The sequence below is a fragment of the Podarcis melisellensis genome (genome assembly GCF_964234715.1).
Source record: "Podarcis melisellensis genome assembly, chromosome: 7".
In the NCBI taxonomy this organism is placed as follows: Eukaryota; Metazoa; Chordata; class Lepidosauria; order Squamata; family Lacertidae; genus Podarcis; species Podarcis melisellensis.
In genome coordinates this window covers 7,015,114-7,041,451 of record NC_138539.1, presented here as the reverse complement: position 1 = coordinate 7,041,451, position 26,338 = coordinate 7,015,114, and the positions used below count along the sequence as shown (strand labels likewise).

Sequence of the window (26,338 nt, the reverse complement as noted above, 5' to 3'; positions counted from 1 at the left end):
TTATTGACAGCTGCGCGAGTTATTATAGCTAGGAAATGGAAGGTGCAAGGTGAATATAAAATGGAAGGATGGAACAAAGAGGTTGCAGGTATAGCTATTAATTATGAATTAACTTGTGTTGTTAAGGTAAGACGGGGAATGTGCAGGAGAAATGATTTTTAGGAGATATGGAAGGTATTTGGAGAATTTGTACTGTTAAAACGGAAACGGGTCAAACCATTGCAAGACGTGTTGAAATTTTGGGAAGTTGGATAGTTATAATGGAATGGTCTTGGGGGTGGGGTGCACATTTTTTATTTTTTTATTTTTTTACTTTGTTAAAATATAATAACAATAATGAAGCTCATGGGGGGGAGAATGCCTCAGCAAGGCCTACAGTGCCTAGCAGCAGTTCTGCAAGGCTTCAGTCTGGGACTTCTCCCCGTCCTACCTTAAGATGCCGGGGAATTAAAATCAATATCTTCTGCATAAAAAAGCAGATACACTGAGCTATGTCCCTGGGCACACTGTGGCCATGAAGCTTTGGTGAAAGATCTGGGTTAGCCCTATGTTTCTGTCATCCATTGGTTGCTTCTGCTGGTTTTGGAATGAGAGAGAAAAGATGGCTTTCTTTTCTTTGCATTCCCCACACGAGCCTCCAGAAATAGCCAGTGTTTACTACAGTTCGGTGGCGTTAAATCAAGTATGGCTATCACCTCTAAAAGCCTGAGAAATGATCGAGTGTTATCCATAGTGGGAACTTGCTCACTTTGAAAGGGGGAGGGAGGGAGGGAGAGAGAGAATACCCAGTTTCCTTGCAGCTATAAATGGATTGCTCTAGACTATATTCCCAAAATACTTCTGATTCCCCGACAGAGGAAGCCAAATCTTGTGGGCATCTATATAAGCCCACAGATGTTGCAATCAGAATACATTATGGAAATAAGAACATTAAGCAAATTGTCTAAATCAGCAGCCCTCGGGAGACCCTGGAGCCAATTTGAACCCCAGTGTGCATCAGGTCTTCAATTTTTTCTCCTCTTCCTTCCTTCCTTTCTTTTTTTTACTGGAAAGGTCTGTGTGAGACGTAAGAGCAACACTTGTGTGCCCATTCATGTTATTTTGGGGTTATGAATGGGAGAATACAATCAATCTCTCTAAAAGCAACCTCATCGAGTTGAGTAGCCTATCAGCTGAAAAATGAAGAAGAAAAAAATCACACACACAAAATAAGAGGGTGGTTTCTACCTTCCTAGTTGTACATATGAGTTTGTAAATTAAAGGGAAAATGTGTTTTGAAAAACTCTTAATGGGTGGGCAATGAAGCAACTCATGAGCAGGATCTGAGCTCAGCCACACTATTCCCTTTTATGATTCCCAACAGCACTTATTCAGAGGCATACTGATTCCACCAGAGGACATGGAACACAACCATCATGGCTAGTTTTAAAGATGCTCAGGTTTTGGGGCGAAGGTCACTACTGCTGTGCAGCACAGCATGAAAAGGTGGAAGGAACAGGGGGGAAATGTGCCCCTTTCCCCTCCCATTCCCCGAAACTCCCTCCACTCCCATGATACTGAGCCTCTTGGGCTTGCTGATCAGAAAGTAGGCAGTTCGAATCTGTGAGATGGGGCGAGCTCCTGTTGAAAGTGGATAGTTAGGTATCCAGTATGAAGGTAAACTGTGTTTCCGTGCATGCTGGTTTCTGTCACGGTGTTCGATTGCACCAGAAAGAGTTTAATCATGCTGGCCACATTACCCGGCTCCTGCCAATCAAGCAGTTCGAAAGCACACCAGTGCAAGTAGATAAATAGGTACCACTGCAGCAGGAAGGTAAACAGTGTTTCCGTGCGCTGCTCTGGTTTCCTTCATGGTGTTCCGTTGCACTAGAAGCAGTTTAGTCATGCTGGCCACATGACCCAGAAAGCTGTTGGTGGACAAACGCCGGCTCCCTTGGCCTGAAAGCAAGATGAGCGCCACAACCCCATAGTCACCTTTGACTGGACTAAACCATCCAAGGGTGTGTTTTCTACATTTTTTACTCAAATAGCTCGCACATGAGTGCTCCAGCTGGAGAATAGCCTTTACCAAGGGTGCCATGGACTTTGAAGAAGCACAAACATAGGATAAAAAAGGATAAATGAGCTAAGAAGAAGGCATATTTGGCAAACCCTCACCATGATCAACTCCCACCCAGAACCCTATGCCCCCACTGTGGAAGGACACGTGGATCCAGAATTGGCCTCCACAGTCACTTATGGACTCACTGTTAAGACCATGTCCATGGAAGACAATTTTACTTGGCTACAAGTGATCGCCAAAGAAGAAGAACTCAAATAGCACCACAAAGGTCTTATTCTACAGTCTCTGGAGCCCTGAAAAGGAACACTTCCCTTAGCAGCTGAGGATAGGCATTCTATTGCACATCAGAAGAATAAGAGGAGGAGGAAAAGGAGTTTCTGTTTATGACTTTAATGTTCAAAGAACTCAATATATGTTTTCTTAGTTATTTTTACAATTGCTCTGGAAGGTATACCACTCTTGTTATCACCTCGCGTTGCATTTGGGTGGGGGTTGTTGAAAGAAGGTGAGAGAGGTTTGCCAGTGTGGTGTAGTGGTTAAGAGCTGTAGACTCATAATCTGGTGAACCGGGTTCACGTCCCCGCTCCTCCACATGCAGCTGCTGGGTGACCTTGGGCTAGTCACACTTCTCTGAAGTCTCTCAGCCTCACTCACCTCACAGAGTGTTTGTTGTTGTGGAGGAAGGGAAAAGGAGATTGTTAGCCACTTTGAGACTTCTTGGGGTAGTGATAAAGCAGGATATCAAATCCAAACTTTTCTTCCTCCTCCTCCTCCTCCTCCTCCTCCTCCTCCTCCTCCTCCTCCTCTTCTTCTTCTTCTTCTTCTTCTTCTTCTTCTTCTTCTTCTTCTTCTGCCACATACCAATTCCATGCCTGAGAAGACATCTTTGGAACTGCAGCCTTCCAGATCACCATCTATACTCTTCACCATTAATCTATATGGGCTCTTGTTGAGTGACTGAGGGTGGGGGGCAGTGGATAATGTATGCAGCCGCTGTAATTTAAGCAATTGCCCCTGCTGAAGCAACCTGCCTGTGTAACATCAGAGGACTTTGCCTGCATTGCACGGCATCACATGGTCTAAGGTTGTTTCAATCAGGGCTGCAGGAGGATCCCAAATCCTGAGGTTTCAGGGCCCAAACCTGAGATCTTAGGGTGAGCCCTGGTGATGTCAGAAAGCAGCCCCTAATAATGTCATGGGGTAAGCCCTGGAGACAGAGGTTAATTGGAGCAGAGAGGGGAAGACTCTCCCCAAATGCCAATGGTGTAAATTGCAGCCAGCTCTGCCAGGCTGAAGCTTGCAAGTGGTGGTGGTGGTGGTGTTAAAGGCTGCCCGCCTTGAGATTCAATACCTCCACTTGCCACCTACAGGGGGTGAGGCAGATGTGAAGGCTTCTGCCAACCCTGATTGCAACACCACATGGGGAAGCCTAACCCACTTTGTGTTCATATCCGATCCCTGGCATCTCCAGTTAAAACAGGGACATGGGACAATTTTCTGCCCAAAGACTTCATTCCCTTCTGGACAATTGCATGCAAGTGTTGGGCAGGCCCAGGGGCAAAAATGAGCAAGGCAACCCATGCAACATTTAGGTTTCTAAGTAGGCAGGTTCCAACACACACACACACACACCTCGCTCTTCCATCCAGGCAGCAAGGAACACATGACAACCAGACAAACACACTCAAGGAGTGTGCAATGCTGGACCAGTGAAGGAAGTGGCTTGGGTAAAGGAGGCTGGGGAGGTTGTGTGGCCTGCGGGGAGTCCTGAGGACCACTTTTGGCCCCCAGATCTGTGACTCTCCACCCCTGGGTTATTAGGACACCAGGTGATAGGAAAGGTCTCTGCCATAGGACCTAGAGAGCCAGTCAGAACAGACAAAACTGGGTGAAGCTGATAACTAATCTGAGTTCACTGTGATCCTGTCCTGGCATGGTCACTAAATCCTGTAAAGGATTTAAAAGCTCAAAAGATGCAGTGAATGAGAAAAGGCTGAAGGAACTCAGTTTAGCTCAAGGAGAGAGAGAGAGAGAGAGAGAGAGAGAGAGAGAGCGAGCGCAATCAACACACATCAAGGACTATCAGCAAAGTTATTTCAGTGGAGCTGGCATAAGCAGAGTTGATATACTTTTGAGCTCCAGACAGCCCATAGGGGGTCCTCATGTTTGTAAGCACCCAGAAACACTGGACTTGCCACTGCTGGAAACAGCATGCTACGCTAAAAGATTTTAATCTAGCCAAGCAACACCATTCTTATGCACTGTTGAACTTTGAATCAGAAAATAGAATCTGAAAACTAGATGAAGGTGAATGAGGTTGACATAGAGAAGGAGGAGACATTTTGCTCAGGTACAGAAATAAACAATCGAATTGTTCTCAATGCTCAGAAATCATTCTCTAAGAAACCTGTACAGTAATAAGTAAATTCCTTTAATCCCCTGCAGAAACTTTTTTGAGCCACCAAGTCATGAAAATTTCATGAGAAGTCACTTCAACGCTCCCAGTGGAACCCAGCGATATATTTTCTGCACAGTGATTGGGTGTGAGGAGGCAGGATTGTATCGCAGCCTGTAGAAAACTTTCTTACCAAAAAATAAAAATTCAAAGAGTATGGCAATTGGGAGTCAGAAAATATCCTCCAAGGAACGGAATAAATATTTTGAGCCTCTGCTAATACTGGAGCTGACAAATTAGCTAGACCTCTCACCTCCCAGAGGGGGGGGAAATCTATCACTGGTTAATGAAGGGAAGGGTGGGCTTCATCGGATGGAATTAACAAAAATTGGCCAAGTGTTATTAGTGCCATGGAGCTGGGAAGCTTCCCAATTCTACCGCCTCTCTTGTCATCATTTGTGAGTAATTAGCAACGACCACTCAGCATTTAGGAGAGCATTTTGTTTCCTTAACAGTGAGCAGCTGCAGCAAGGAACTGACCAGTTCAACTAGTTTAGCACCATTACTTCTTTTGCGTTGGGTCTCCAGAAAGAAAAGTAATCTTTCCAACCTTTCCATTTCACTGGCATGGTTTCTTAACCAAATGCTCCCTAACTGGAGAGCCGGTGTGGTGTAGTGGTTAGAGTGTAGGACTAGGCCAGGAGGCCAGGATTCAAATCCCTACCTGGCCATGAAGCTCACTGGGTGACCTTGGACCGGTCATAGCCTCTCAGCCAAACCTACCTCACAGAATAGAATAGAATAGAATAGAATAGAATAGAATAGAATAGAATAGTAGAATAGAATAAAAAATAGAATAAAAAATAGAATAGAATTTATTATTTATACGCCACCCATCTCAGCGGCTTCCAACAAAGCATTAAAATACAGTAGTCTGTTAAACATTAAAAGCTTCCCTAAAGAGGGCTGCCTTCAGATGTCTTCTAAAAATCTGGTAGTTGTTCTTCTCTTTGACATCTGGTGAGAGGGTGTTTCACAGGGCAGGTGCCACTACCGAGAAGGCCCTCTGTCTGGTTCCCTGTAACTTGGCTTCTCGCAGTGAGGGAGCCGCCAGAAGGTCCTCGGAGCTGGACCTCAGTGTCCGGGCAGAACGATGGGGGTGGAGACGCTCCTTCAGGTATAGTGGACCATGGCTGTTTAGGGCTTTAAAGGTCAGCACCAACACTTTGAATTTTGCTCGGAAATGTACTGGGAGCCAATGTAGGTCTTTCAAGACCGGTGTTATGTGGTCTTGGCAACTGCTCCCAGAGTTGCTGTGAGGTTTAAATGAGGAGGAGGTGGAGTAGGAGGAGAACCTTGGATGCCACCATGAGTTCATTGTAGGAAAAAGATGAGATGGAAATGCGATGGAAAAACCATCTGTTGACAGAAGATGGAATGGGGCCCAAGGCACATGACTGCAGCATCATATGAGAAGTCGTAACTTAGTGATGAAGCAGCAGCTTCCATACAGAAGGTCCCATGGCATCTCCAGTTAAAATAAGGACAGAGAAAACATGTACAGCTCCATGGCTTGCTTCCCTTCTGGACAGCTTTCCACAGTCCACATACATACATACATACATGGATCAAGCCAGAGGCAAAAGAGGCAGAGCCACAAATGTAAAATTGTCGAAATGCAGAGTTGGAAGTGACCCCAAGGGTCATCTAGTCCAACCCCCTGCGATGCAGGAAACTCACTTAAAGCATCCATGACAGATGGCCATCCAGCCGCTGCTTAAAAACCCCCAAGGAAGACATCCCTTAAGATTTGTGAAGATGGCTATCAAATCTCCTCTCATTCTCCTCTTTTCCAGGCTAAACATACCCAGCTCCTTCAACCGTTCCTCATAAGGCTTGGTGTCCAGACCCTTGTTCATCATGGTTGCAAATTTGCATTTGTAGAGTGCACTGTATTCCTCCCTCCCTTCCTCCCTCTCTCTCTCTCTCCCTCTCTCTCTCTCCCTCTCTCTCTCTCCCTCCCCCCCCCCTCTCTCTCTCTCTCTCTCTCTCTCAGAGTTTGAGGACACATTCTAGCCAGCCAAAAGGAGTCAAGACCAGTCAGGGACACAAAGCAAGGTCAGCGAGCGAAGTACGGACAGCATGCCAGACAGGAACTTGTGGCTTAAATCCCAGCTGCACCAGGATGGATCTCGAACCGGCAATTAACTCTCAGTCAAAAACTGCATGTGAGCAGTGAACTCATGAATCCAAATTTCGCAGGTGCTGCTTCTCTGTGGCAAAGCAGCACTGGGAGGGGATTATTTGGATGGGAGAGGAGGCAAAGGGGCTAAAGGACATCTAGGCTTTTCATTGCCCACTTATTTTTATCTTTGCAACTCAGGTGCAGACAGAGAAAGAGCAAATTATGAATGTTGCCAGTTGCCTTATACTGAGTCAGTCCATTGGTCCATCTAACTCAGTAATGCCTGCACTGACTGCCAGCAATTCTTCAAGGTTTCAGGCACCCCTACCCAGACTGGGGGATGAACCTGAGACTTAATGCATGCAAAGGAGTCACTCAGCCACTGACCTACAGCAGTTTCCCAAGTTGGCCAGCCTGAGCCTCAGTTCCGTTCTCTTTAAAAGGTAAAGGTAAAGGACCCCTGACAGTTAAGTCAAGTCACGGATGGCTCTGGGGTTGCGGCGCTCATCTCGCTTTACTGGCCAAGATTTTCCGGGGGTTTTTACTGACAGTTTTTCCAGGTCATGTGGCCAGCATGACTAAGCCACTTCTGGCAAACCAGAGGAGTGCACAGAAACACTATTTACCTTCCCGCCAGAGTGGTACCTATTTATGTACTTGAACTTTGACATGCTTTCAAACTGCTAGGTTGGCAGGAGCTGGGACCGAGCAACGGGAGCTCACCGCATTGCAGGGATTCGAACCACCGACCTTCTGATCAGCAAGCCCTAGGCTCAGTGGTTTAGACCACAGCGCCACCCGCGTCCCTACATTCTCTGTAAATTGGGAGTATTAATGCCTTGCCTCAGGAACTGGTATGAGAGCGAGTGCGGAGCCTCTTCAAACGTTGCACTTGCTTTTCAACATACCCCTCAAAATGCAAACTAAACTCTTCTTTAAAAACATACATGCACTAGTCTGAGTGAAAGAGTGAGGGCATGCTCAGCGAAAAAGCCAATATGTGAAATGCGAAAATACCTTTGAGGGACATGATAATAAGGATTTGGAAGCACCTTTATGTGGTCTTACATCTCTCTCGCTCTCTCTTCCTTCAAATCCCTCCTTGGAAATGATTGATTTATTATTTTATTAAGGTTTATTTATTAAAAACCTTTCTGTACTGCTTTTCCAGCAGTTCCAAGGGGTTTACATTTTAAAATAAATTAATTACAAGCACCTTCAAAAGAAAAAAAGGGGAGAAATCACAACATCAGCACACCACTGCAGATTTAAAGTAGCCACGGAAAGCCCTTTTCCCAGTCAAAAACCAAAATAGAAGAAGTAGTTCCTGCTGCATCTCTTAAAAAATTACAGGGACCTAGCCCTCCTAACCTCTTCATCAAAACAGGGTCACAATTTGTGGTCTGCACTATCTATTTAAAACAGTATTATATCTCTTTAAAGAACTGTGGCTTCCTTGAAAGAACCCTGGGAACTGTAGTTGGGCACTGAGAGTCGTTAGGTGACCACCATTTGCTTTGCAGGGCTACTCTTCCCAGAGTGGTTTAATTCTCAATCCTTCTTCCCTGGGAGCTCTGTGAAGGGAATAAGGTTCTCTTAAAAGCTCTCCATGCCATTTAAAAAAAACTACAGTTCCCACGTTTCTTGGAGCAGGGAGCCATGACTGTTTAAAACAGTATTTTAAATGTATACTGTAGATGGGGCCTCACTGAGGAAACCCAGGTCTGGGCTGGCAGCAAGGATGGAAGAGAGAATACAACCTGCTTATTGGTCCATGCGGAGAACCAACGATGATCCTTAGTGTGTGATGGTCTTGGGAAAGCTGGTGAAGATTCTCTTTCACGAAACCGTCACTCAGTGGTGTAGCGTGGGGGGTGCAGGGGGGCGCAACATCTGGGGGTTAGGGTTAGGGGGCGCAAATCCACGGGTTAGGGGGCGCAAATCCACGGGTTAGGGGGTGCAAATTACTTGCCTTGCCCCGGGTGCTGACAACCCATGCTACGCCACTGCCGTTACTTCACTTCTGGGTCCCCAGGTACAACAGCAAAGGCTCTTAGTGCTGGTCCTCAACTAGTGTGGCTGAGTACACACTATGCATTCAAAGCACACAGTCACTCCCAATAATTCTGAAAACTGTAGTTCATAGAGCTACAGTTCCCAACACCCTTGAACTACAATTCCCATGATTCTTTCGGGGGTTCAGATGTGTACACAGTTGATAGGCTTTAACAGTGTTTGCTCACATTCACTTGCCCCCTCTTCTCTCTTATGCGCCTCTATTCCCTGTCAGATTTGGCACTGTATGTTCCTAGGGGCAGGGACACTGGTTTATGCTGTAGAGCATCATATACACTGACGGGGTTTCTGCAAATAAAAATGATGACTTAGAGTTTCACCTTTTAGAAAGGTGACATACTAAGGATTTCTGAACATAGGCAGCACTTTGGAGTAATTTAAACCAGGCATAGGCACACTCAGCCCTCCAGATGTTTTGGGACTACAACTCCCATCATCCCTAGCTAACAGGACCAGTGGTCAGGGATGACAGGAGTTGTAGTCCCAAAACATCTGGGGGGGTCGAGTTTGCCTGTTCCTGATTTAAATATTTGCCGTTTTCAATGGGGTGCCGGTGTTGAAATATTTTGAACAAACACACCATAATCACTAAACCTCGACCAACTTGCTCAGTGCCAGATGTCAGATTCTGCACCTGGGTAAGCTCACCTCTGGGACACTCTTATTTTCTTGCCTTTGAGAAGAAGCCAATCCAGAAAACACAACCAACTGTTGTATTTATTGACATTATGCAAAATATGGAAATTTCAGATTGCATTTGCTAGTGAAAGCCCACTAGCTGTACCCTACGGAGGCACTTGGTGCTTTCTCATTAATGCATAAAATGTGCTTTTTCTTCCTGAGTTGTACTTAGGTGGTTTCAGAGAGAGAACAAAGTGTGTGCAAAGCGACGTCTTCAAGGTTAGTTTAAAAATAGAAACTTGAAAAAAAAGCCCAGCCGAGCAGCACACTTGATGTCACTGCAGATTATTCTAAAATAACTTTTTTTTATTTTTTAAAAAAGTGTTTTCTCTAAAGGCCTAAAACTACTGAAGTGGAATAAAGAAAACAGAAGCACTTTTTAAAGGTATAAATTAACCACACGTGAGAAATTGTTAATTTGTCCTCATGGGTTGGTAGAACTTGATATTCATTGAAATAAATGGGTCTGAAATTAAGTCAAGGCCAACTTGTCCCATTGATTTCAGCAGGACAGCAGCTTACTGAGACTGCAACCCTCTACATACTTGCCCAGGAATAAGTCCCATTGAACTGAATGGGCCTTACTTCTGAGCAGGCATGCATACAATTGCACTGTTAGCGGATTTTCAGTGATAATGGTCCTATATACCCCAGCTTGAAGAGCACTCAAAACTATCTGGCTTATTTTTTTTAATCGATGCCTACAGGCTGGATGGAGCGGAGAGTGTCTTTGAGCATGTACAGAGTGCTTTTTCTCAGTTCTAAGTAATCACAATAAGAGCACATTGAGACACATTGGCTTAGCCCATGGCTTCCAAGTTGGTTTGAAACTTGGCACCTGTTGTTTCACAAATTAAGCAATGGAGATGTGAGTCACATTTGCGGTATAAGCTAGTCAAAGTTAACATTTACCTCTCCCATTGAAATCAATGGGACAAGAAAGTGTTTGCCTTTGAATAGGTCATGCCCATGGTTAAATTCAGAGTTCTCTTTCCACCAGGCTTCTTCCAATTATTCCTTGTGCTCTTTTAAGAAAGCTTTTGATCTAAGTATCCAATATTTTTAAGTAATATGCAGGGAGGGGATGCAAACATGTATACTGAGAGCATTAAAAAAAAATCTTTTCATCCTTCTGCAACATATTACAAAGTATTTCAATTATATATTCACAATTTTAAATAAATACACAAGTTAAGAGACAGCAGATGTACCGAAACTCATGAAAGGAAGTTGTCATTGCGTCCACCTAAACTAAACTAAACCCATTCAACAAACTATCACGACAGTGTTCAATACAATCATTAAAACATTATAACATTATAAAAGATGGAACTAATTTTTAACACTGGGTCAAATTAATTCTCTAAAAGCCCTTGGAGAATTTTGGAACACAGAAATGAAGAAAACCATCAAATCTAGCATGTTGGGGGCCCCACTTTCTCTAAATTATATAATTTGGTATTTGAATGATTGGTATTATAATTGTATTATAAATTGGTATTGTTATAATGAGGCTATTATTGCACTGTGATTGAAAACTGATAAAAATTTACTATATAGAAAGATAAAAGCACTTGGAGGAGCAGAACAAATTCAACAAGCGGAAAAATATCAGAATTAAAGCACAGGGGTGGGGGTTAATACTCTGCTGTGTTTCCCTCCCTGATTCCCCCCCCCAAAAAAACTCAGCAAAATAAGTCTCAGTTTTGACCCCCAAAAGAAACGTTCTTTTTAAACAAAGTTAGAAAGACATAATCTACAAAATCTCTCCCAGTGTCAGATTGCCTCTCAAGCAAACAATTTACTGCTGTAAACTGCACACCTTCCCCACCTGACAGCTTATAAGAAGGTGGAATGGACATTCTGCTGAAAACTGAGAGCTCCTTCGTGTGTTAATGTTTACACTGGCGGTAATGATAGTGTCTGTCTCAATTAATAACGTTGTTCTGTTCTTCGTGTCCTGTCCAGCAGAACATAGTGCATGCATTATTAACCAACTATTGTGTTCAAGTGACCTGCTAGTGGTGTATGTTGAGAGAACATCTTCATTTTCTCATGACGTGCATCTGAATATACAAATAGGCAAGCAATAGAGTAAGCACAAAATAAAGTCCAGGGTCCAGGAACTATCTCTTGATACCTCATCAGGGCCTGAGGGATTAAATACACTGATTTTTTTTTCATCCTGTCAAGCAATATTTTATTTTATTTTAGGAGAGGAAAACTTTCTTTGGGTGATTCTGCACTTTTCCCAAGAGTATGGTACACTGCTAGAAAAACAACAAAACAGCCGTCTAAAAAGTCATGTTACGTTCAGCACTGGGCAGGTTCTCTGATTCCTACTATTTTGCACATTGGACTGTCTACTCCGCCTTCTAAAATGAGGGGGAGGAGATTGCAAGCAGACAAGAGGAGAGGCACACAGAAAAGGACCTGTTACTACTACTACTGTTGTAAAAGAAAACTTCTGAGGCAAATTGGCCTCTCCCTTCCCAAAGCAAAGGATCAGATGGAAAGATCTGATCCATTAGTTCCCTGAATCATGGCAATCCAAGGCTTGGGTTACAATCCTCAAACCATTATTGTGAAGATTCCTGAGCAGCGCAATCGAACTATTTCAGAGTAAATGGCAATGCCAGTTTACACACCTTGGCTATTTTTTTCTCCCTAGAGTGGAAACAAGCTTCAAAAGAGACTTGCAAGCCAATCCAATATGTTTTCTCAAAAATATGTCCAACTGAGCTCACTGGAACTTGTTCCCAGTTATGTATGCCTGGGATTGCAGCTTCAATTACTTTTTAATCTTAATTTATTGCCATCACCTTCTAAATATCATTGTGCGAAAACTTGCACATCATTTTGTTGCCTCCCTGTCATGAGTTGGGAAGAACTACTAGTGGTGCTAAATTCTGCCTTCAGAAGTTCCCAGTCACTCCACCCAATTCTACTAAGGTTTAATCTGGAATCTGGGGATGGGGGCAGAGAGATAGGGACCTAATGTCCAACAAGTGTGAACTGAAACATTCAAATAAATTAATAGAGTAGGAAAGGGAGAGTCATTCACTCTCCAACTTTTGGAACCAATCCCTACTGCACAGCTTCCTAAACCCATTCTTGTTTTTACCCTGAAAATCCCACAGTTGCCCAGCTCCCCAAATCATCAGTTCACCCACCTCGCAGTAGACATCTTTCCCTGGGTAACCCACTTTCATTTTGCATAACTCCTCAACCTTTGGAGCAGTCTGATCACATTTACTCATGCTTTTACGCACAGATATATTTCATTTTCCGTGTTAGCAGTTCAGCACCGAACAGCACCCAAAGTTTAGGAAGATTCCCTTCCGACGTCCCTCTCCTTGGCATCTCACAGTTTCTCAACTCTTGGCGCCCTCAAACCTTCCACTCGCACCCATCCCGGCATCGCGCGGTGGACTTACCTATGGTGGTGATAACTGTGATGGCAAAGTAGAAAGACCCTGCGAATTTCCACTGGACCCCGGCCCGGTGGGGCTCCAACTGCATGATAATCTCCTCCAGCTGCTGGTAGTCGTCGTTGGTGATGTTGTACTTCCCCTTGAGCCGGGTCTCCTCGGCTTTCAGCTGCTCGTCCTCGCGCATTTCGTGGTCGGACTCCAGGGCATCAAAGACGGCCGCCCCCACCAGCAGGTAAGTGAACGTGCAGATGATCAGGGAGAGGGTCCGCACGTTCTGCCTCTTCATGGCCGCCAGGAAGGGCCCACGGAGGGGACCATGTCCCCCCCTGGCCGCCCGGAGATCCGACAGGGTGCAACAGAGGCAGCCGCCGAGCGAGGCGAGCTGCAAGCGGTGCCTGGCGGGGCTCGGTGGGCTTCCTCGGGGAGGCTGCTGTCCTTGGTGCTGAAAGCGCGGTGGCGGCGGCTGCTCCGGCTGCTGCTGCCGCCGCTGCTGTTCTGGCTGCTGCTGCTCTCCGCCTCGCGGATCGGGCTCCTGTGAGGCGGACAGGCACAGAAGGCTGCTGGAGCGTCTCGACCACGGACCTTGCAGCCGGCAAACTCTGCGCAAGACCTGTCCAAACCAAGCTGTCCCGGCGCGCAGGGCCATCAAGGGCACCTCTTCAGGAAACCAGATCTTGCCCACCCGAGGAGTCGAAAGGAAGCTCAGCCCGAAGACCAGAGGCAGCCCCCCCCCTCCACGCCGCCGCCCACAGTTTTCCCAAACTCCCAAAAACTCCCTCCCCGCCCTCTTAGCAAGGGAAAGCCAAGAGGGAAGTCGAGTCCGTCGGGAAGAGCGGATCGTGCCCGCCCCGCCACCTGTCTCCCCGCAATCGCCCTTCCCCGCTCGGGTTGGAGTTTATTCCGCACTTGTCGAGCCCCGGGGGGAGCGGGCTAAGGACGCGAAGAGGGGTCCCATCAGAGGGGCGGCGGGACAGCGGCACGCCCCTTCCAATCCATGTGCGACTGAGCTGTCCCTCCCGGGAGAGGCCAACTGGTCCCGTCTCCAGATGTGGTGGGTCCAGGTGTGCGCCGGTAGGATGCCGGCACAGCATCAGCCACGGCCCAAGAAGACTTCTTTTTGGGGCGCTGCCTCTTTGGAACGGAGGGAGAACTTCCGGTAAGTGGGGAAGGAAACTGACCAGCTTGCAAGCGCCACGGCGGCTCTCCCCCACCCCCCAAATGATGCAAATTTTCACCAGGCACGCGCACAGGCACACACGAACATGCACACACACACACACACTTCTGCAGGCTGCTGCTTCCTTCGAGCAAAGCCTTCAAGTATGATCAGCAGCAATCTTGAGGCAGATCGTTCCAGGAGTCGCCGCGAGGTTCATACAGAGCGCACACAGCCTTTGCTTTGCAGCCACCAGCGTGGCTGCGGGGAGACGGGGCAGGAGGCGGCGGCGAAGTTCGCGAAATCCAGCTTTCTTTAGGGTCAGTTGCGATTTGGCTGGGGAGGGGTCGCGGGGGGGAGGTCTCTTAATGCAGCCAGCCCCTTTCTGTTACTGTTTCGGAAGGGAGATTGCTTTTGGAGGGGAAGAGGGCGGAGAAGAGCCCACCGTTTGTGGGCAGGGCGATTGTCGCTGGAACAGATAGACGATGCTGAAGGAGAAGATCTGGAAGACCAGCCGGGGTAAGAAGGAGACGGTCTCAGACGTCAGCTTGCGGCTTTGGGGTCTCATAGTCGGACTCAGGGCAGGGGCGCGCTCGCTCGCTTTTCTCCTCCTCCTCTTCTTCTTCCTCCCCCTCCTCCTCGCTGGAGTAAAAGGCAGACAGTCTGGGTCTTCTGTGGAGACAGGTGCGCGCCTGCCTCTGGATCCTTTATCTGAAAGGCTGCCGTTTGCGGGGGGAAGGAGTGGAATGAATGAATAATTGGGGGAGGGGAGGGGGAAGATTGTGTGTGAGAGAGAGAGGCGTGGCCCAAGGATGCAAAGGAATCTCCCGGTCGGGCGTGGGATCGTCTGGGAACCAACTGGTCGCACCCGCCAGTGCGCCACGCTCCTTTGCTCTTTTCGCAGACACTGGGAAGATGGGCTTGCCTGAAGCCGAAGATGAGAGCGCTACAGAAGGCACTTGGTCTTGCCAGTCTCCCTGCCTTAAAGGAGAGAGTTAACAGCCATCAGGATTCAGAAGGGGGAGGAGCACGGAGAGGGAGGGGAGCAGGACCCCTTTTCTTGACACTCTTCCAATCCCAACCCCACTCCCCAGAAAATGAGACTCAAAGTATTGGAGAAATTATGGATCTTGGAGCCTGGGGTGAGGGGGACCTGACTCTGTATTTGTGTATATCTTCGGTTATGGGTCGTATTCTCTTTAAGGCTGTCTCCCCCACGACAAAGCAGCCCCCCGGCGTCCTAACTGCTTGACATCACCGGGAGTGGGAGGGGTGGCGTGCGCGCCTTCCTCCTCCATCACCATCTTCCTTCCTCGCCCAACGCAAAGCCAAGCCGGGCTGGGCTGGGCTTCATCTCATGGGATGTTTCCAGCCCCAGAGAAGAGTTGGCGGTGGGGTTTGTGCGAGCCAGCCGTCGCCGGCGGAGAGTCTCCCACCTCCTTCAACCGCGCGTCTGCCTCAATTGCTCAGCGCCCTTCCCAGCGCTTGCCTCTGAGCGCAGACTGAGAAGCGCCCGCCCGCCCTCTCTCTTCTCATCCACCCACCTTGTCTGGAAAAAACTGGAACTCGTCGGCTGCCGTCTCCCGACCTGCTCTCTTGGTGTCCGCGGTCTCACTCACTCATTCTCTACATCCTCTGGCCCCGCCCACCCAGATGTGGCCCCGCCCATTCTGCTCCTCTTCTTTAAATAAGCTGCGAGCTGGAGGAAGGGGATTTGGAGGGATGGGGAGACAGATGATGTGCAAAAATCCAGGCACCGGGGACTCCCTTCCCTCGCTTTGCCAAGGCGTAGCAGTCTTCTGATCTTTGGGAATGAAGCCGCTGGACAAAGATGTAGCTAAGGTTGCCACCATTTAATTCTGGGACTGCTGCTGTGTCTCTTAGCAGACAGAAACTAAGCAAGGGAAACTTTCCGTGGTCTGGAAACTAAGTAATTGGGGCAGGTTGGAGAGAATGTCACCTGCTTTCTTTTCAAAATTCTGAGCCACCTTTACACATTCTGAGCTTGGATCCAGTCTTGGCCAGTTGCAGTGTGATCATGCAGACCTACCCATGCCTCCTCAGAAGTAAGCCCCTTTTAGCTCAATGGGACTGTGATCCTAGTTCCACTTTCCTGGGACTAAGTCCCATTGAAAATGGGCTGTAGCCAATGGCGTTTCACTCAGACCCACTGAAATAAATGGGTGGAAAACAGTCGTGCTCATGAATTGCAAGAGCTCTGCTCTGAGTAGGGCTAGTATTGGATACCGCCCCATGGGGTGTATGTCTGAGTAGACGTGTATAGGACTGGGTGTTTTGTCCCCCACTGAAAGTAACGGGACTTGTCAATCATGACACTTCTTTCAAAGTTACTTAGGTATAACTGACTTTGTCCGGACCCAACCTTATGTGGGTGTATTGATTGATTGCTTAACAAGCTTCATATCTCTTCTTCTTAGCGCTCTCTCTCTCTCTCTCTCTCTCTCTCTCTCTCCCTCCCTCTCTCTAAACCCGGTGCTAATAATAAGATGTGATCAAAATATAAAGAAAGTCATACTTCAAAATAAGCAGGCAGCAAACCAAAAAGGCACTGCATGCAGCAAAAGTAAAAGAATTCAGCTCTTAATAAAGTGAATGAACAATCCTTAACTGCTGAATGTGGCCAACACCCTTCTGCAAGTGCATGTCTTGTGCAAATACACTTATTGGGAAGTGGAGATAGACTGCAGCTGCAGGGTGTGAAGGCTATACATAGTAAGGACTCTGCAGTCGCGCCATCTGTGAGACAGTCCTCAGGTTGTTAAAGGCAAAAGGACCAGAGCCCAGAAAAAGATAACAACTTGAGTGCATATTCACACATTGCTAAAAGCACCACTGAGCCCATCCCATACTGCACAATTCAAAGTGTTGGTGCTGACCTTTAAAGCTCTAAACCAGGCATCCCCAAACTCGGCCCTCCAGATGTTTTGGGACTACAACTCTGATCATCCCTGGCTAACAGGACCAGTAGTCAGGGATGATGGGAATTGTAGTCCCAAAACATCTGGAGAGCTGAGTTTGGGGGTGCCTGCTGTAAACAGCCTTGGTCCAGTATATCTGAAGGAGCATTTCCCACCACCACCACCACCACCAATCGTTCAGCCCAGACACTGAGGTTCTCCTCCGAGTGTCTTCTGCTGGTTCCCTCACTGTGAGAAGCGAAGTTACAGGGAACCAGGAAGATGGCCTTCTCGGTAGTGGTGCCCTCCCTGTGGAAAACCCTCCCACCAGATGTCAAGAAGATAAACACCTATCTGACTTTTAGAAGACATCTGAAAGCAGCCCTGCTTAGGGAAGTTTTTGATTTTTTATAGTGTTTTTACTATTCTGCTGGGAGCCACCCAGAGTGGCTGGGGAAACCCAGACAAATGGGTGGGGTATAAATGACGCAAGCTAGAAAGCAGATGAGAGCCACATTTTGCAATCAAAGTTCACATTTTTCACATTTTTATTATAATTCACATTTTTATTATAATTATTATTCCATAAAACACTGCCCTTTGTCAAAAGGCTGCAGAGCGGCTTACCACATAGAAACATAATAAACCACATAACACGCCCATATAACATAGGCTAATGCAGAGATTACAGTGCATTTGAATCACAGATGATGCAACTTGCAGCTCAGAGGTGAAAATGAACAAAGGACACAAGGACACAGGCTCACAGCTTAACATCAGTGCAAGTCTCAGTCTTGGGACAAATTATAAACCAAAGTTGCTACATATGTGGAATTATTTCCTCCTAACAGTGACTCGTACAACCAGCCTCCACGGATGAGAGCTTTGGTGTGCAGGGCTCCCATGTCCAAAAGAATGGCCTCCAGGCAGAATCAAACCACATTGGCTCTTGGTTTCAAATAGGCATAGCCACATGGCTATCCACACCCAGATGTTCCCATTATCTCCAGTTCTGCAAGGGAGCATGCTCAGATCAGTGGCCCATGCAGGACTGCAGGGACGACGAATCATCCGGGTTTCCAAAACAAGCCCTTTGTTGCTGTAGAAGTGAAACCGGTCTCAGGAGGTTGGGCAAACACAGTCTTAGAGTCCTGGCTCATTTCAGGGCTTGGGGTCAACAGCAGGCAATAATCCTTTGGCAAGACTCTGGCAGGGCCCAGCAACAAAATCAGCACTCTTGGCTTTCCACAAAAGCAGCACTCTGAGGGCATTGCAAGGAATTAAAAGGATGGCTGAACACTGATCAGAGGGCAATGACTTGCCACTGTGATGTAAGCCACTCTAGGAAATGACTGGCAGAATCCGAGACCAGGCAGAAGAGTCGGTGGAAGAAGATTGGAAGAAATTTAAAGTTTATTTACAGAAACATTGTAAAATTAAGGAATGTTAGAAGGATGTTGGAATGAAGTCATGTGGTTTTAGCAGGAATGTTATAAATTATAGGACAGAAACTGGGAAAGATGGAAAGGATTTGCTGAAATAGCTAACCGAACTAGAATACAAAAAAGGGAGGTGTGAGGAGGTCAAGGAAACAAGCAAATGAAAGATAAGTTATGGGAAGGTCTGTTGTGTGTGTTTTTTTTTAATTGTTTCTATTTTTCTGTTTTTTCTTTTTTTATTGTGATGTGTTGTCTTGTTTTTGTGTAATTTGGTGTTTTCTTTTTTCTTTCTGTAACCTTTAAAACTTTAATAAATATTATTTTAAAAAGTGATGTAAGCCACACTATGTAAGCCAACAGGAGGGGGCTCAGCGGAGGACCCTTTGGTGAGAGAACCCTCCAACTTGCAGCTCTCCCCTGCCCCAGCCTCCTCTGCTCAGCAGTGATTTCTTTCCTAGCTTTCCCTGGCAAATAATGGAGCGCAGGTTTCCCGCCTCTCTATTTTCTCTTTTTATGTATGCGGAGCCTGAAATTTCAAGGTGGCTGTGCAATTATTGCACCGCTTAATAGATGTGTTCGGTAACCCCACTGCTGAGAAGCTGTGGAATGGCACAAAGGCGAAATGCTACTGAGGGGTCTCTCCCCCCCCCCCACCGCCCTTCTCCTTAATTGTAGGAGACGTTTTCCTGGGGTAATGGAGGAGGTACCTCTACACAATTTCTCTCTTTGAGAAATAAAGGCAGTTTGGAAACAAGGCAGACACGTTGCCCTGGGAAATAGAGGTAAATCTCACAGAGAGCTACTGATAATAGACTGAAAGGGGGATCTAGACCACATTCAGGGCCTTAGAGGAGAGGCGTCTTTCTAGAGTGTCAATAGTGCATGGGCGAACTTCTCCAGCTTTGTGTGGCTGACATCGTTGAGGGAGAGTTAGAGAGAGGAGCAACAGCCATTGGGAAGTTACAGGTGTATTCAGCAGGTGATTGCTTTGCTGAGCACAGAGCCTCCATTCATCATCAGATTTCTGCAGCAAGCTGGTGGGGAGGCAAATCCCACGGGAGAGAGCTGCCGTGTCCTCAGCTCAGGAGCATTTTTAGAAGCTCAGAGGTCATTATTGTTTCTAGGCTTATAATTTATACAGTAACCTTTTAATTGCAGCCAGGAAGGGCCAGTTTATAAAGTCAGCACAATTGGGTGACATTCCTGGACCTCTTTTCTTTTCTTTTCTTTTCTTTTCTTTTCCCCCCTCCTGATTTTTATGCATCTGAACAAGTAGGCTCTAGCCTATGAAAGATTACACCACAATAACTGAACCAGTCTTTAAGGTATTGGGGAGTGGGGCAATAGCTTGTGGTGGACCAGATGTGTTGCATCTCCAGATACAGTTGAAAAAAGTCACTGTGAAACTCTTGATACCCATTGTCAGAGATTGTAGAGAATAGTGAGCTAGATAGACCGATGGGTTGACTTCCCCTTGTTTCTAAGGTTTCACATGACTCTTGGATGGTTTTCCCAGACTGCACTGCTTCAAGCTATACAAAGGTGTGGAGCAGGAGTTGCTGGGAGCTAACTGGCCTCAGTGGTTTCCCACTCCTCCTGAGCAACTCATGAACCCGTGAAGTTGCCTTATAACAGGAATGGAGGGCGTGTAGTCTTCCATCTGTAGCTGGTTTCCCATCAGCTCCAGCCAACACGGTCAATGGTCAGGGTTGGTGGAAGTTGTAGTCTAGCAGCATCTTAGAACCAGAGTTTCCCCACTCCTGGCTTGTATCAGCTCAGACCACTGGTCCAACCTAGCCTAGTATTGTTTTCTCAGACAAGAGGTGCAGAGATTGAAACTAGGGTCCTACACAGTTGTATTTGGAATACAGCTACCATCACCCCCAGCCAGCATTGCTGATGGTCAGGGGTGTCGGAGTCATAGTCCAGAACATCTGAAGGGTAATGGGTTGGGAAAGGCTGGTGCAGACAATATTGTGCTACAAGGACCATTGCTCTGATTTGGTATTCCTGCATTCCTGTAAGTCTTCTGCTCTAACTGACCACTGTTGCTCACACCCAGCTTCCTTCAGGATCTTGTTCAGCCTCATCCTTAGAATGAGGCTCCATGCTCCACCCATCTATGCCTCAAGCATCTCTGTCCTTCCATCAAAATCTGATTTATGTCGGCCACTTCTGATTCCCCCATAGAAAAGCAGAGAGTGCAGGGGGGCAGTCAAGGGGGGTTCAAAGAGCCTTTCTATAAATAGATTGCAACACAGAGCAGAGTTGCAGTGCAGATCAATAGCCTGTCTTAAGGAGGGCTCCAAATTACATCTCCAGGGATGGAGGTGCCAAAGAGAATTGATAAATGAGTTGCAAATGCTGCGTGTGTTGTGTGTGTATCTAATTAACAAAGGGTGACTGGGATCAATAGCAACGAAGGAGCAGAGCTAAAAATAGAACTCAGGCCAGGAACTCAACTTGCTGGCAGCAGCCTCGCATGAAAATGTCCCCCTGAAATATTACCTTCCCCCAACACCAGATTTCCTTTTCTTTTCTGCTGGGAGTGGGTGCTGAATGCCAGGAGGAGACACGTCCTGCAAATCATCCCTAGGAGGAAGGAGGATCCTCATCATGCAATAATACGATACCGGCACAGTGTGTTCACTTCCAAAAGGAAAAGGGGGCAGATTGCCTCCTCCTTTGCAGGGAGAAACACACAGAAATCTGACATCTCTCCCTCTTTCTTTGCTCTTTCGGATTACAAAGCTCTCCGCGCGGCTTTCTCTGGAGCAAAATGCATCGATCAATTGATCAGTGTAATTGGTGAAGCCTAAGACTGGTGGCGTGAGCCTCTAGAGTTCTTGGCATGGGCAGGCCAGTATACCAGTAGCAATCCTCCTATCTGCTCTGTTCTCTGTTATTTTGGATAAGAGGACCATCCCAGAGGCCCTAAGAAGTCAAGCCAAGGGCCACATCCCCTCCTCTGCAAGCTTCCAGGGGCCACAGGTGGGCAGAGACAGAGTTAAAAGAGTGCAGAACAACAAATGCAAATGTTACATCCGTATGGGTAGTCTATATAGAATCACAGATCTGTAGAATTGGAAGGGATCCTGAAGTCATCCAGTCCAACTCCCTGCAGGAATCTCATCTAAAGCATCCATGGCAGATGGCCATCCAACCTCTGCTTAAAAACCTCCAAGGATGGAGAGTCCACAGCCTTCCAAGGGAGACTGTTCCACCGTCCAACAGCTCTTATTGTCAGGAAGTTTTTATATATCCACATTATATCCTCCATCCAGCAAACAAGAGGAACTATCAGAGTTCAAGGACACATTCTAGCCGGGCAGAAACAGCAAGGGTACAGAGCAGGGATGCTGAAGGATGTGGCTGAGGAGGGTGTGTGACCTGAGATGAGTCACAAGCACCAGATAGAGAGGTTTGGAGGAACCCATTGGGCAACAGCACCTGAAGTTCTCTACCCCTGCTCTGGAAGCCTCCTAGACCCACTTTCCTCCTTTCCAAAGGCAATGCAAAGTTCAGGGACAAATGCATTTCTCTGCTCTGATAACCACCCAATACAGGATGCATTGCCCTTTGGCTCCCTGGAGTAAGAGGAAGGGTTGGTTTAAACAAACAGTGAACCAGTGGAGAAAATGCTGTTGTTCATTACTGCATTGTGGGTGGGGGGAGAAATAAAGACCCCATAAGTCATTTCCTGATGGGACGCGGGTGGCGCTGTGGGTTAAACCACAGAGCTTAGGACTTGCCAATTAGAATGTTGGCGGTTCAAATCCCCGCGACGAGGTGAGCTCCCGTTGCTCTGTCCCTGCTCCTGCCAACCTAGCAGTTCAAAAGCACGTCAAAGTGCAAGTAGATAAATAGGTACCGCTCCAGCGGGAAGGTAAACAGCATTTCCATATGCTGCTCTGGTTTTGCCAGAAGTGGCTTAGTCATGCTGGCCACATGACCCAGAAGCTGTACGCCAGCTCCCTCGGCCAATAAAGTGAGATGAGCGCCACAACCCCAGAGTTGGGGTCCCTTTACCTTTTAAGTCATTTCCACCTGGATTTGTGCACCAGCAATGCACATTAATTGCACCAGCAACAAGCATTGTGCATAATGATCTCGGGCAACCTTTGGGTCTTAAAATGCTGAGGATCTTCCTGCATCTATTGTAACATCAATTGCCAGTTGGAAAATAATCAGAAAGGGCTGTTGCTCTCATGATTTGCTTGCAAACTTCACAAAAGCTCCTATTATGTCTGTATGTATAAAACAGGAAACAGACACAGAAACTTAAATTATAAGCATATGGAAAGTCCACTGGGAGGGGAGCTTTCTTAATAGGTGTCTGATTATCATCATCATCACCATCTTCATCATTGCATCTATATGCTACCTCTCCTCCAAGGAGATCAAGATGGTGTATGTGGTACCCCACCCCCAAATTGGATCTCCACAAAAATCCCATGAGCTTGGTTAGGCTGAGAGGTGGTGGCTGGTCCACGGTCACCCAGAGAGCTTCATCAGTTGTGTGCAGATTTGAACCCTAGTCTCCAACGCTCTAACCACTACACTGCACTGATCTGTGTGTGTAATACATTGCATGCAAATTTTGCATGACTGCTCTCTCTGTGTTCACCTACAAATTAATCACACCAGTTGTATTCTACCAGGCAAATAAATATTTTTTAAAATTCTGTGTTAAAGGGGTGGGGAAGGAATACCTGCATTCTGCAGGCTAATTCACACATGCTTGCGCATCACTCAGTTTATGCAACAATTGATGACTTGACTGTGAGTGTGTGAACTAACTTCAAGTGCCTCCAAAGGACATGTTTATTCAGCATTTGTTCTGATCTGCTTGCACAAATCAGAACAGAAGTTAAACTATGCCCAGTCTTTATTGAGCATTAAATCTGATCTGTTTGTGGGGCATTGTTATGACACGAAGCATTCCTGCATTCCTGTATTGCAGGATATTGGAATAGATTTCTCTTGGGGTCTTTTTCAACTCTACAATTCTATGATTCTATTATTCATCCTGATTTGCTTGTGACGTGCTTATACCTCTCCCCATTAATAATTTGTTCATCCTACACTTTACAGAGCATTTCCTCATCTATTTCCTAACCACAAAGTTCTGCTGCTTTTTTCTCCAAAATGGATTTTTTTAGTGCTAGGGTGGCAGAGCTCTTTAATCCGTTCTGATTCCCACCAAATAAAGACCAGAGGAACCTGTCCATGGAAAAGTAATGCTATTTTTTATGTGGTGGGTATAATAGAAATTCCTGTGTTTGATCTACAATAGATTCAAATCAAAATAAACATTTGCTGTTGACTGCTGATGTGTTTTTAGTTTATTGGTGGCTTCATTTTCTGAATGCTTTTATTGTCTTTACTCATAATTGTATTGGGGAGGTTTTTTTTCTTTTTGTAAACCACTTCAAGGGCTTTTTTAATATATATATACAATCAAGTGATATATAAATTTCATGAAATAAATAAATAAACAAGCACAACAAGCACAATTTGACATTGCTGTCACCAAACGTTAATCAGCTCAGAGATTCAAATAAAGAGGTAGCAGCTGATATTCCCCAAGCATTCTGCAAAACAGAAAGACACAAGAACAAAACTGAAGAACTGTTTCTTCCTGATCGAAGCTGCAGGGTCTCCAAGACACTTCGGAAGCCCCTTTCTCATGCTTTTCTCGATGGAACATGCTACTGTTAAAACACTCTAGGTGGCAGCAAATTGAGCATCTGGTCTAGCTTGAATTGTCTCTCCTGTTCTATTTTTAAATTCCTTCTTCATTAAAAAAAAAAAAGAAGAAATACTGCAGAACCGGATTGTGGCAGGCAAGAGTGACATCACTCCTCCGCATTTGAGCCAAAGGTCTCCATGAGACGCAGCATGTAAGAGGTTGAAAGACTTGACTGAGAAATTGAAAAGTGTGTAAGGAGGCGGGGAGCTGTTCCAGAGGCACACAGTTCTACATCCTGTGTGTGTAATAATACAGCATGTGCAAACTTCGCATGACTGCTCTCTCCACATTTACCAGAAAATCCAACTGGCCAAATAAAAATTAAGACTTCTGTGTTAAGGTGGGAAGTAGAAATGTGTGCATTCTGTTGTTGGGCGGGTACTTTGACACAGTAAATGGAGCCCATTTGGAAGAGTAAAGGTAAAGGGACCCCTGACCGTTAGGTCCAGTCATGACCGACTCTGGGGTTGCGGCGCTCATCTCGCTTTATTGGCCGAGGGAGCTGGCGTACAGCTTCCGGGTCATGTGGCCAGCATGACTAAGCCACTTCTGGCAAACCAGAGCAGTGCACAGAAACACCGTTTACCTTCCCGCCGGAGCGGTACCTATTAATCTACTTGCACTTTGAACTGCTAGGCTGGCAGAAGCGGGGACCGAGCAACGGGAGCTCACCCTGTCGCAGGGATTTGAACCGCCGACCTTCTGATCAGCAAGTCCTAGGCTCTGTGGTTTAACCCACAGCACCACCCGCATTTGGAAGAGAGAGAAAAATAAATCTAAGTACTAAAGAACACCATGTAGTTAATTATTCCTCCCCATTCAGATTTCACCACCCATAGACCTGATACCTTTCACTAACTAAGTTTATCTGTATGTAACAAAATAATTCCATATTCTTCCCCTGTTTACTGCTGCTGCTTCTCCTTTCCCTTCCTCTGTTATTTCTCTGGTGTCTCAATTGTATGCCCATTGGGGCAGGGACCTGTGCCTTCTCATTCCTTATAAAGCACCATTGTAATAATAACAATAATATCTGAGGATGATGAAGCAAGAGTAGCAAAGCAATGTAGACCTTGAAACTTAGAAAGCTGTATTTTGCACTCTCTCAGCAGTTTTGGCCACAGCCCTATAAAATAGCCCAGTATTACTATCACTGTAATGATAGGTGGAGTTTAGCCTGAGAATACAGTGGCCTTCCTTGGGAAACCCAGTAAATCTGCCAAAGGGAAAAGATTTGAGCCACAGAGGTCCTCACTCAGCTCTCCTGAACTGCACTTGTGTGAAAGGAACTGCAGGTGCCAGCACTTGTTGTTTTGTGAAAGAACCACACACACACACACACACACACACACACACACAAATAAATATAAACACACAAGGTAAGATTGTCAATAACCCTGTCTTGAAACACCACTACAGTTGTAAAGGAGAACTCAAACCCTTCTGTTTCAGATAATTTTGTTTGGTGGTTTCCTGTCCTTCATCCAAAGAAGAAGGAGAAGAGGAGGAGGAGAAGGAGGAGGAGGAGTTTGGATTTGATATCCCACTTTATCACTACCTTAAGGAGTCTCAAAGTGGCTAACATTCTCCTTTCCCTTCCTCCCCCACAACAAACACTCTGTGAGGTGAGTAGGGCTGAGAGACTTCAAAGAAGTGTGACTAGCCCAAGGTCACCCAGCAGCTGCATGTGGAGGAGCAGAGATGCGAACCCAGTTCACCAGATTACGAGTCCACCGCTCTTAACCACTACAGCACACTGGCTCTCTAAGGTCCTGGAGCAGGCTACAGCACAATATAAAAACAATTTGAAACAATTTACAATCATAAAAAGTAAGGCAGGTACTAAAAACATACACCTCAGGTGTCAAAAGTCAGGGTAAAGAGGTACATCATCAGCATTCTTTGGAATAATGAAAGTGCCAGATGCATCTCTGTGGGGAGAGTCCAACAGCTCAAGGGGCCGCCACAGAGAAGGCCCTCTCCCAGGCCACCCACCCATCCATTGAGGAAATGAATTACAGGCAATCATGCCAAATAAGGTTTGGGTGTTCTGAGCATGCTCAGCATTACAGCAAACTCTAACCAATCATAAGGAAGCACACACACACACACACAAGGGAGCGGTAAAATCAGACCAATCACAAAGTGGTAGCATTGTCTCCACTTATGTGCCTTATAAGGAAATGGGAAGAGGGGAACTAAACATTCTGATTGGATGTAAGGATTTGAAATGTATTGGA

At 46.3% G+C, this 26,338-nt stretch overlaps 1 protein-coding gene across 1 annotated transcript in view; it reads right to left on the bottom strand.

Annotated features, from left to right (window-relative positions):
* The window catches only part of KCNK9 (potassium two pore domain channel subfamily K member 9), an 88,402-nt gene extending 74,920 nt beyond the window's left edge, over window positions 1–13,482 (bottom strand). Inside the window, exon 1 of the mRNA XM_081918875.1 lies at window positions 12,837–13,482. Coding sequence (XP_081775001.1) covers window positions 12,837–13,479 — 643 coding nt within the window. The 5' untranslated portion in view covers window positions 13,480–13,482. The remainder of the gene's footprint in view (window positions 1–12,836) is intronic.
* Window positions 13,483–26,338: the final 12,856 nt, after the last annotated feature.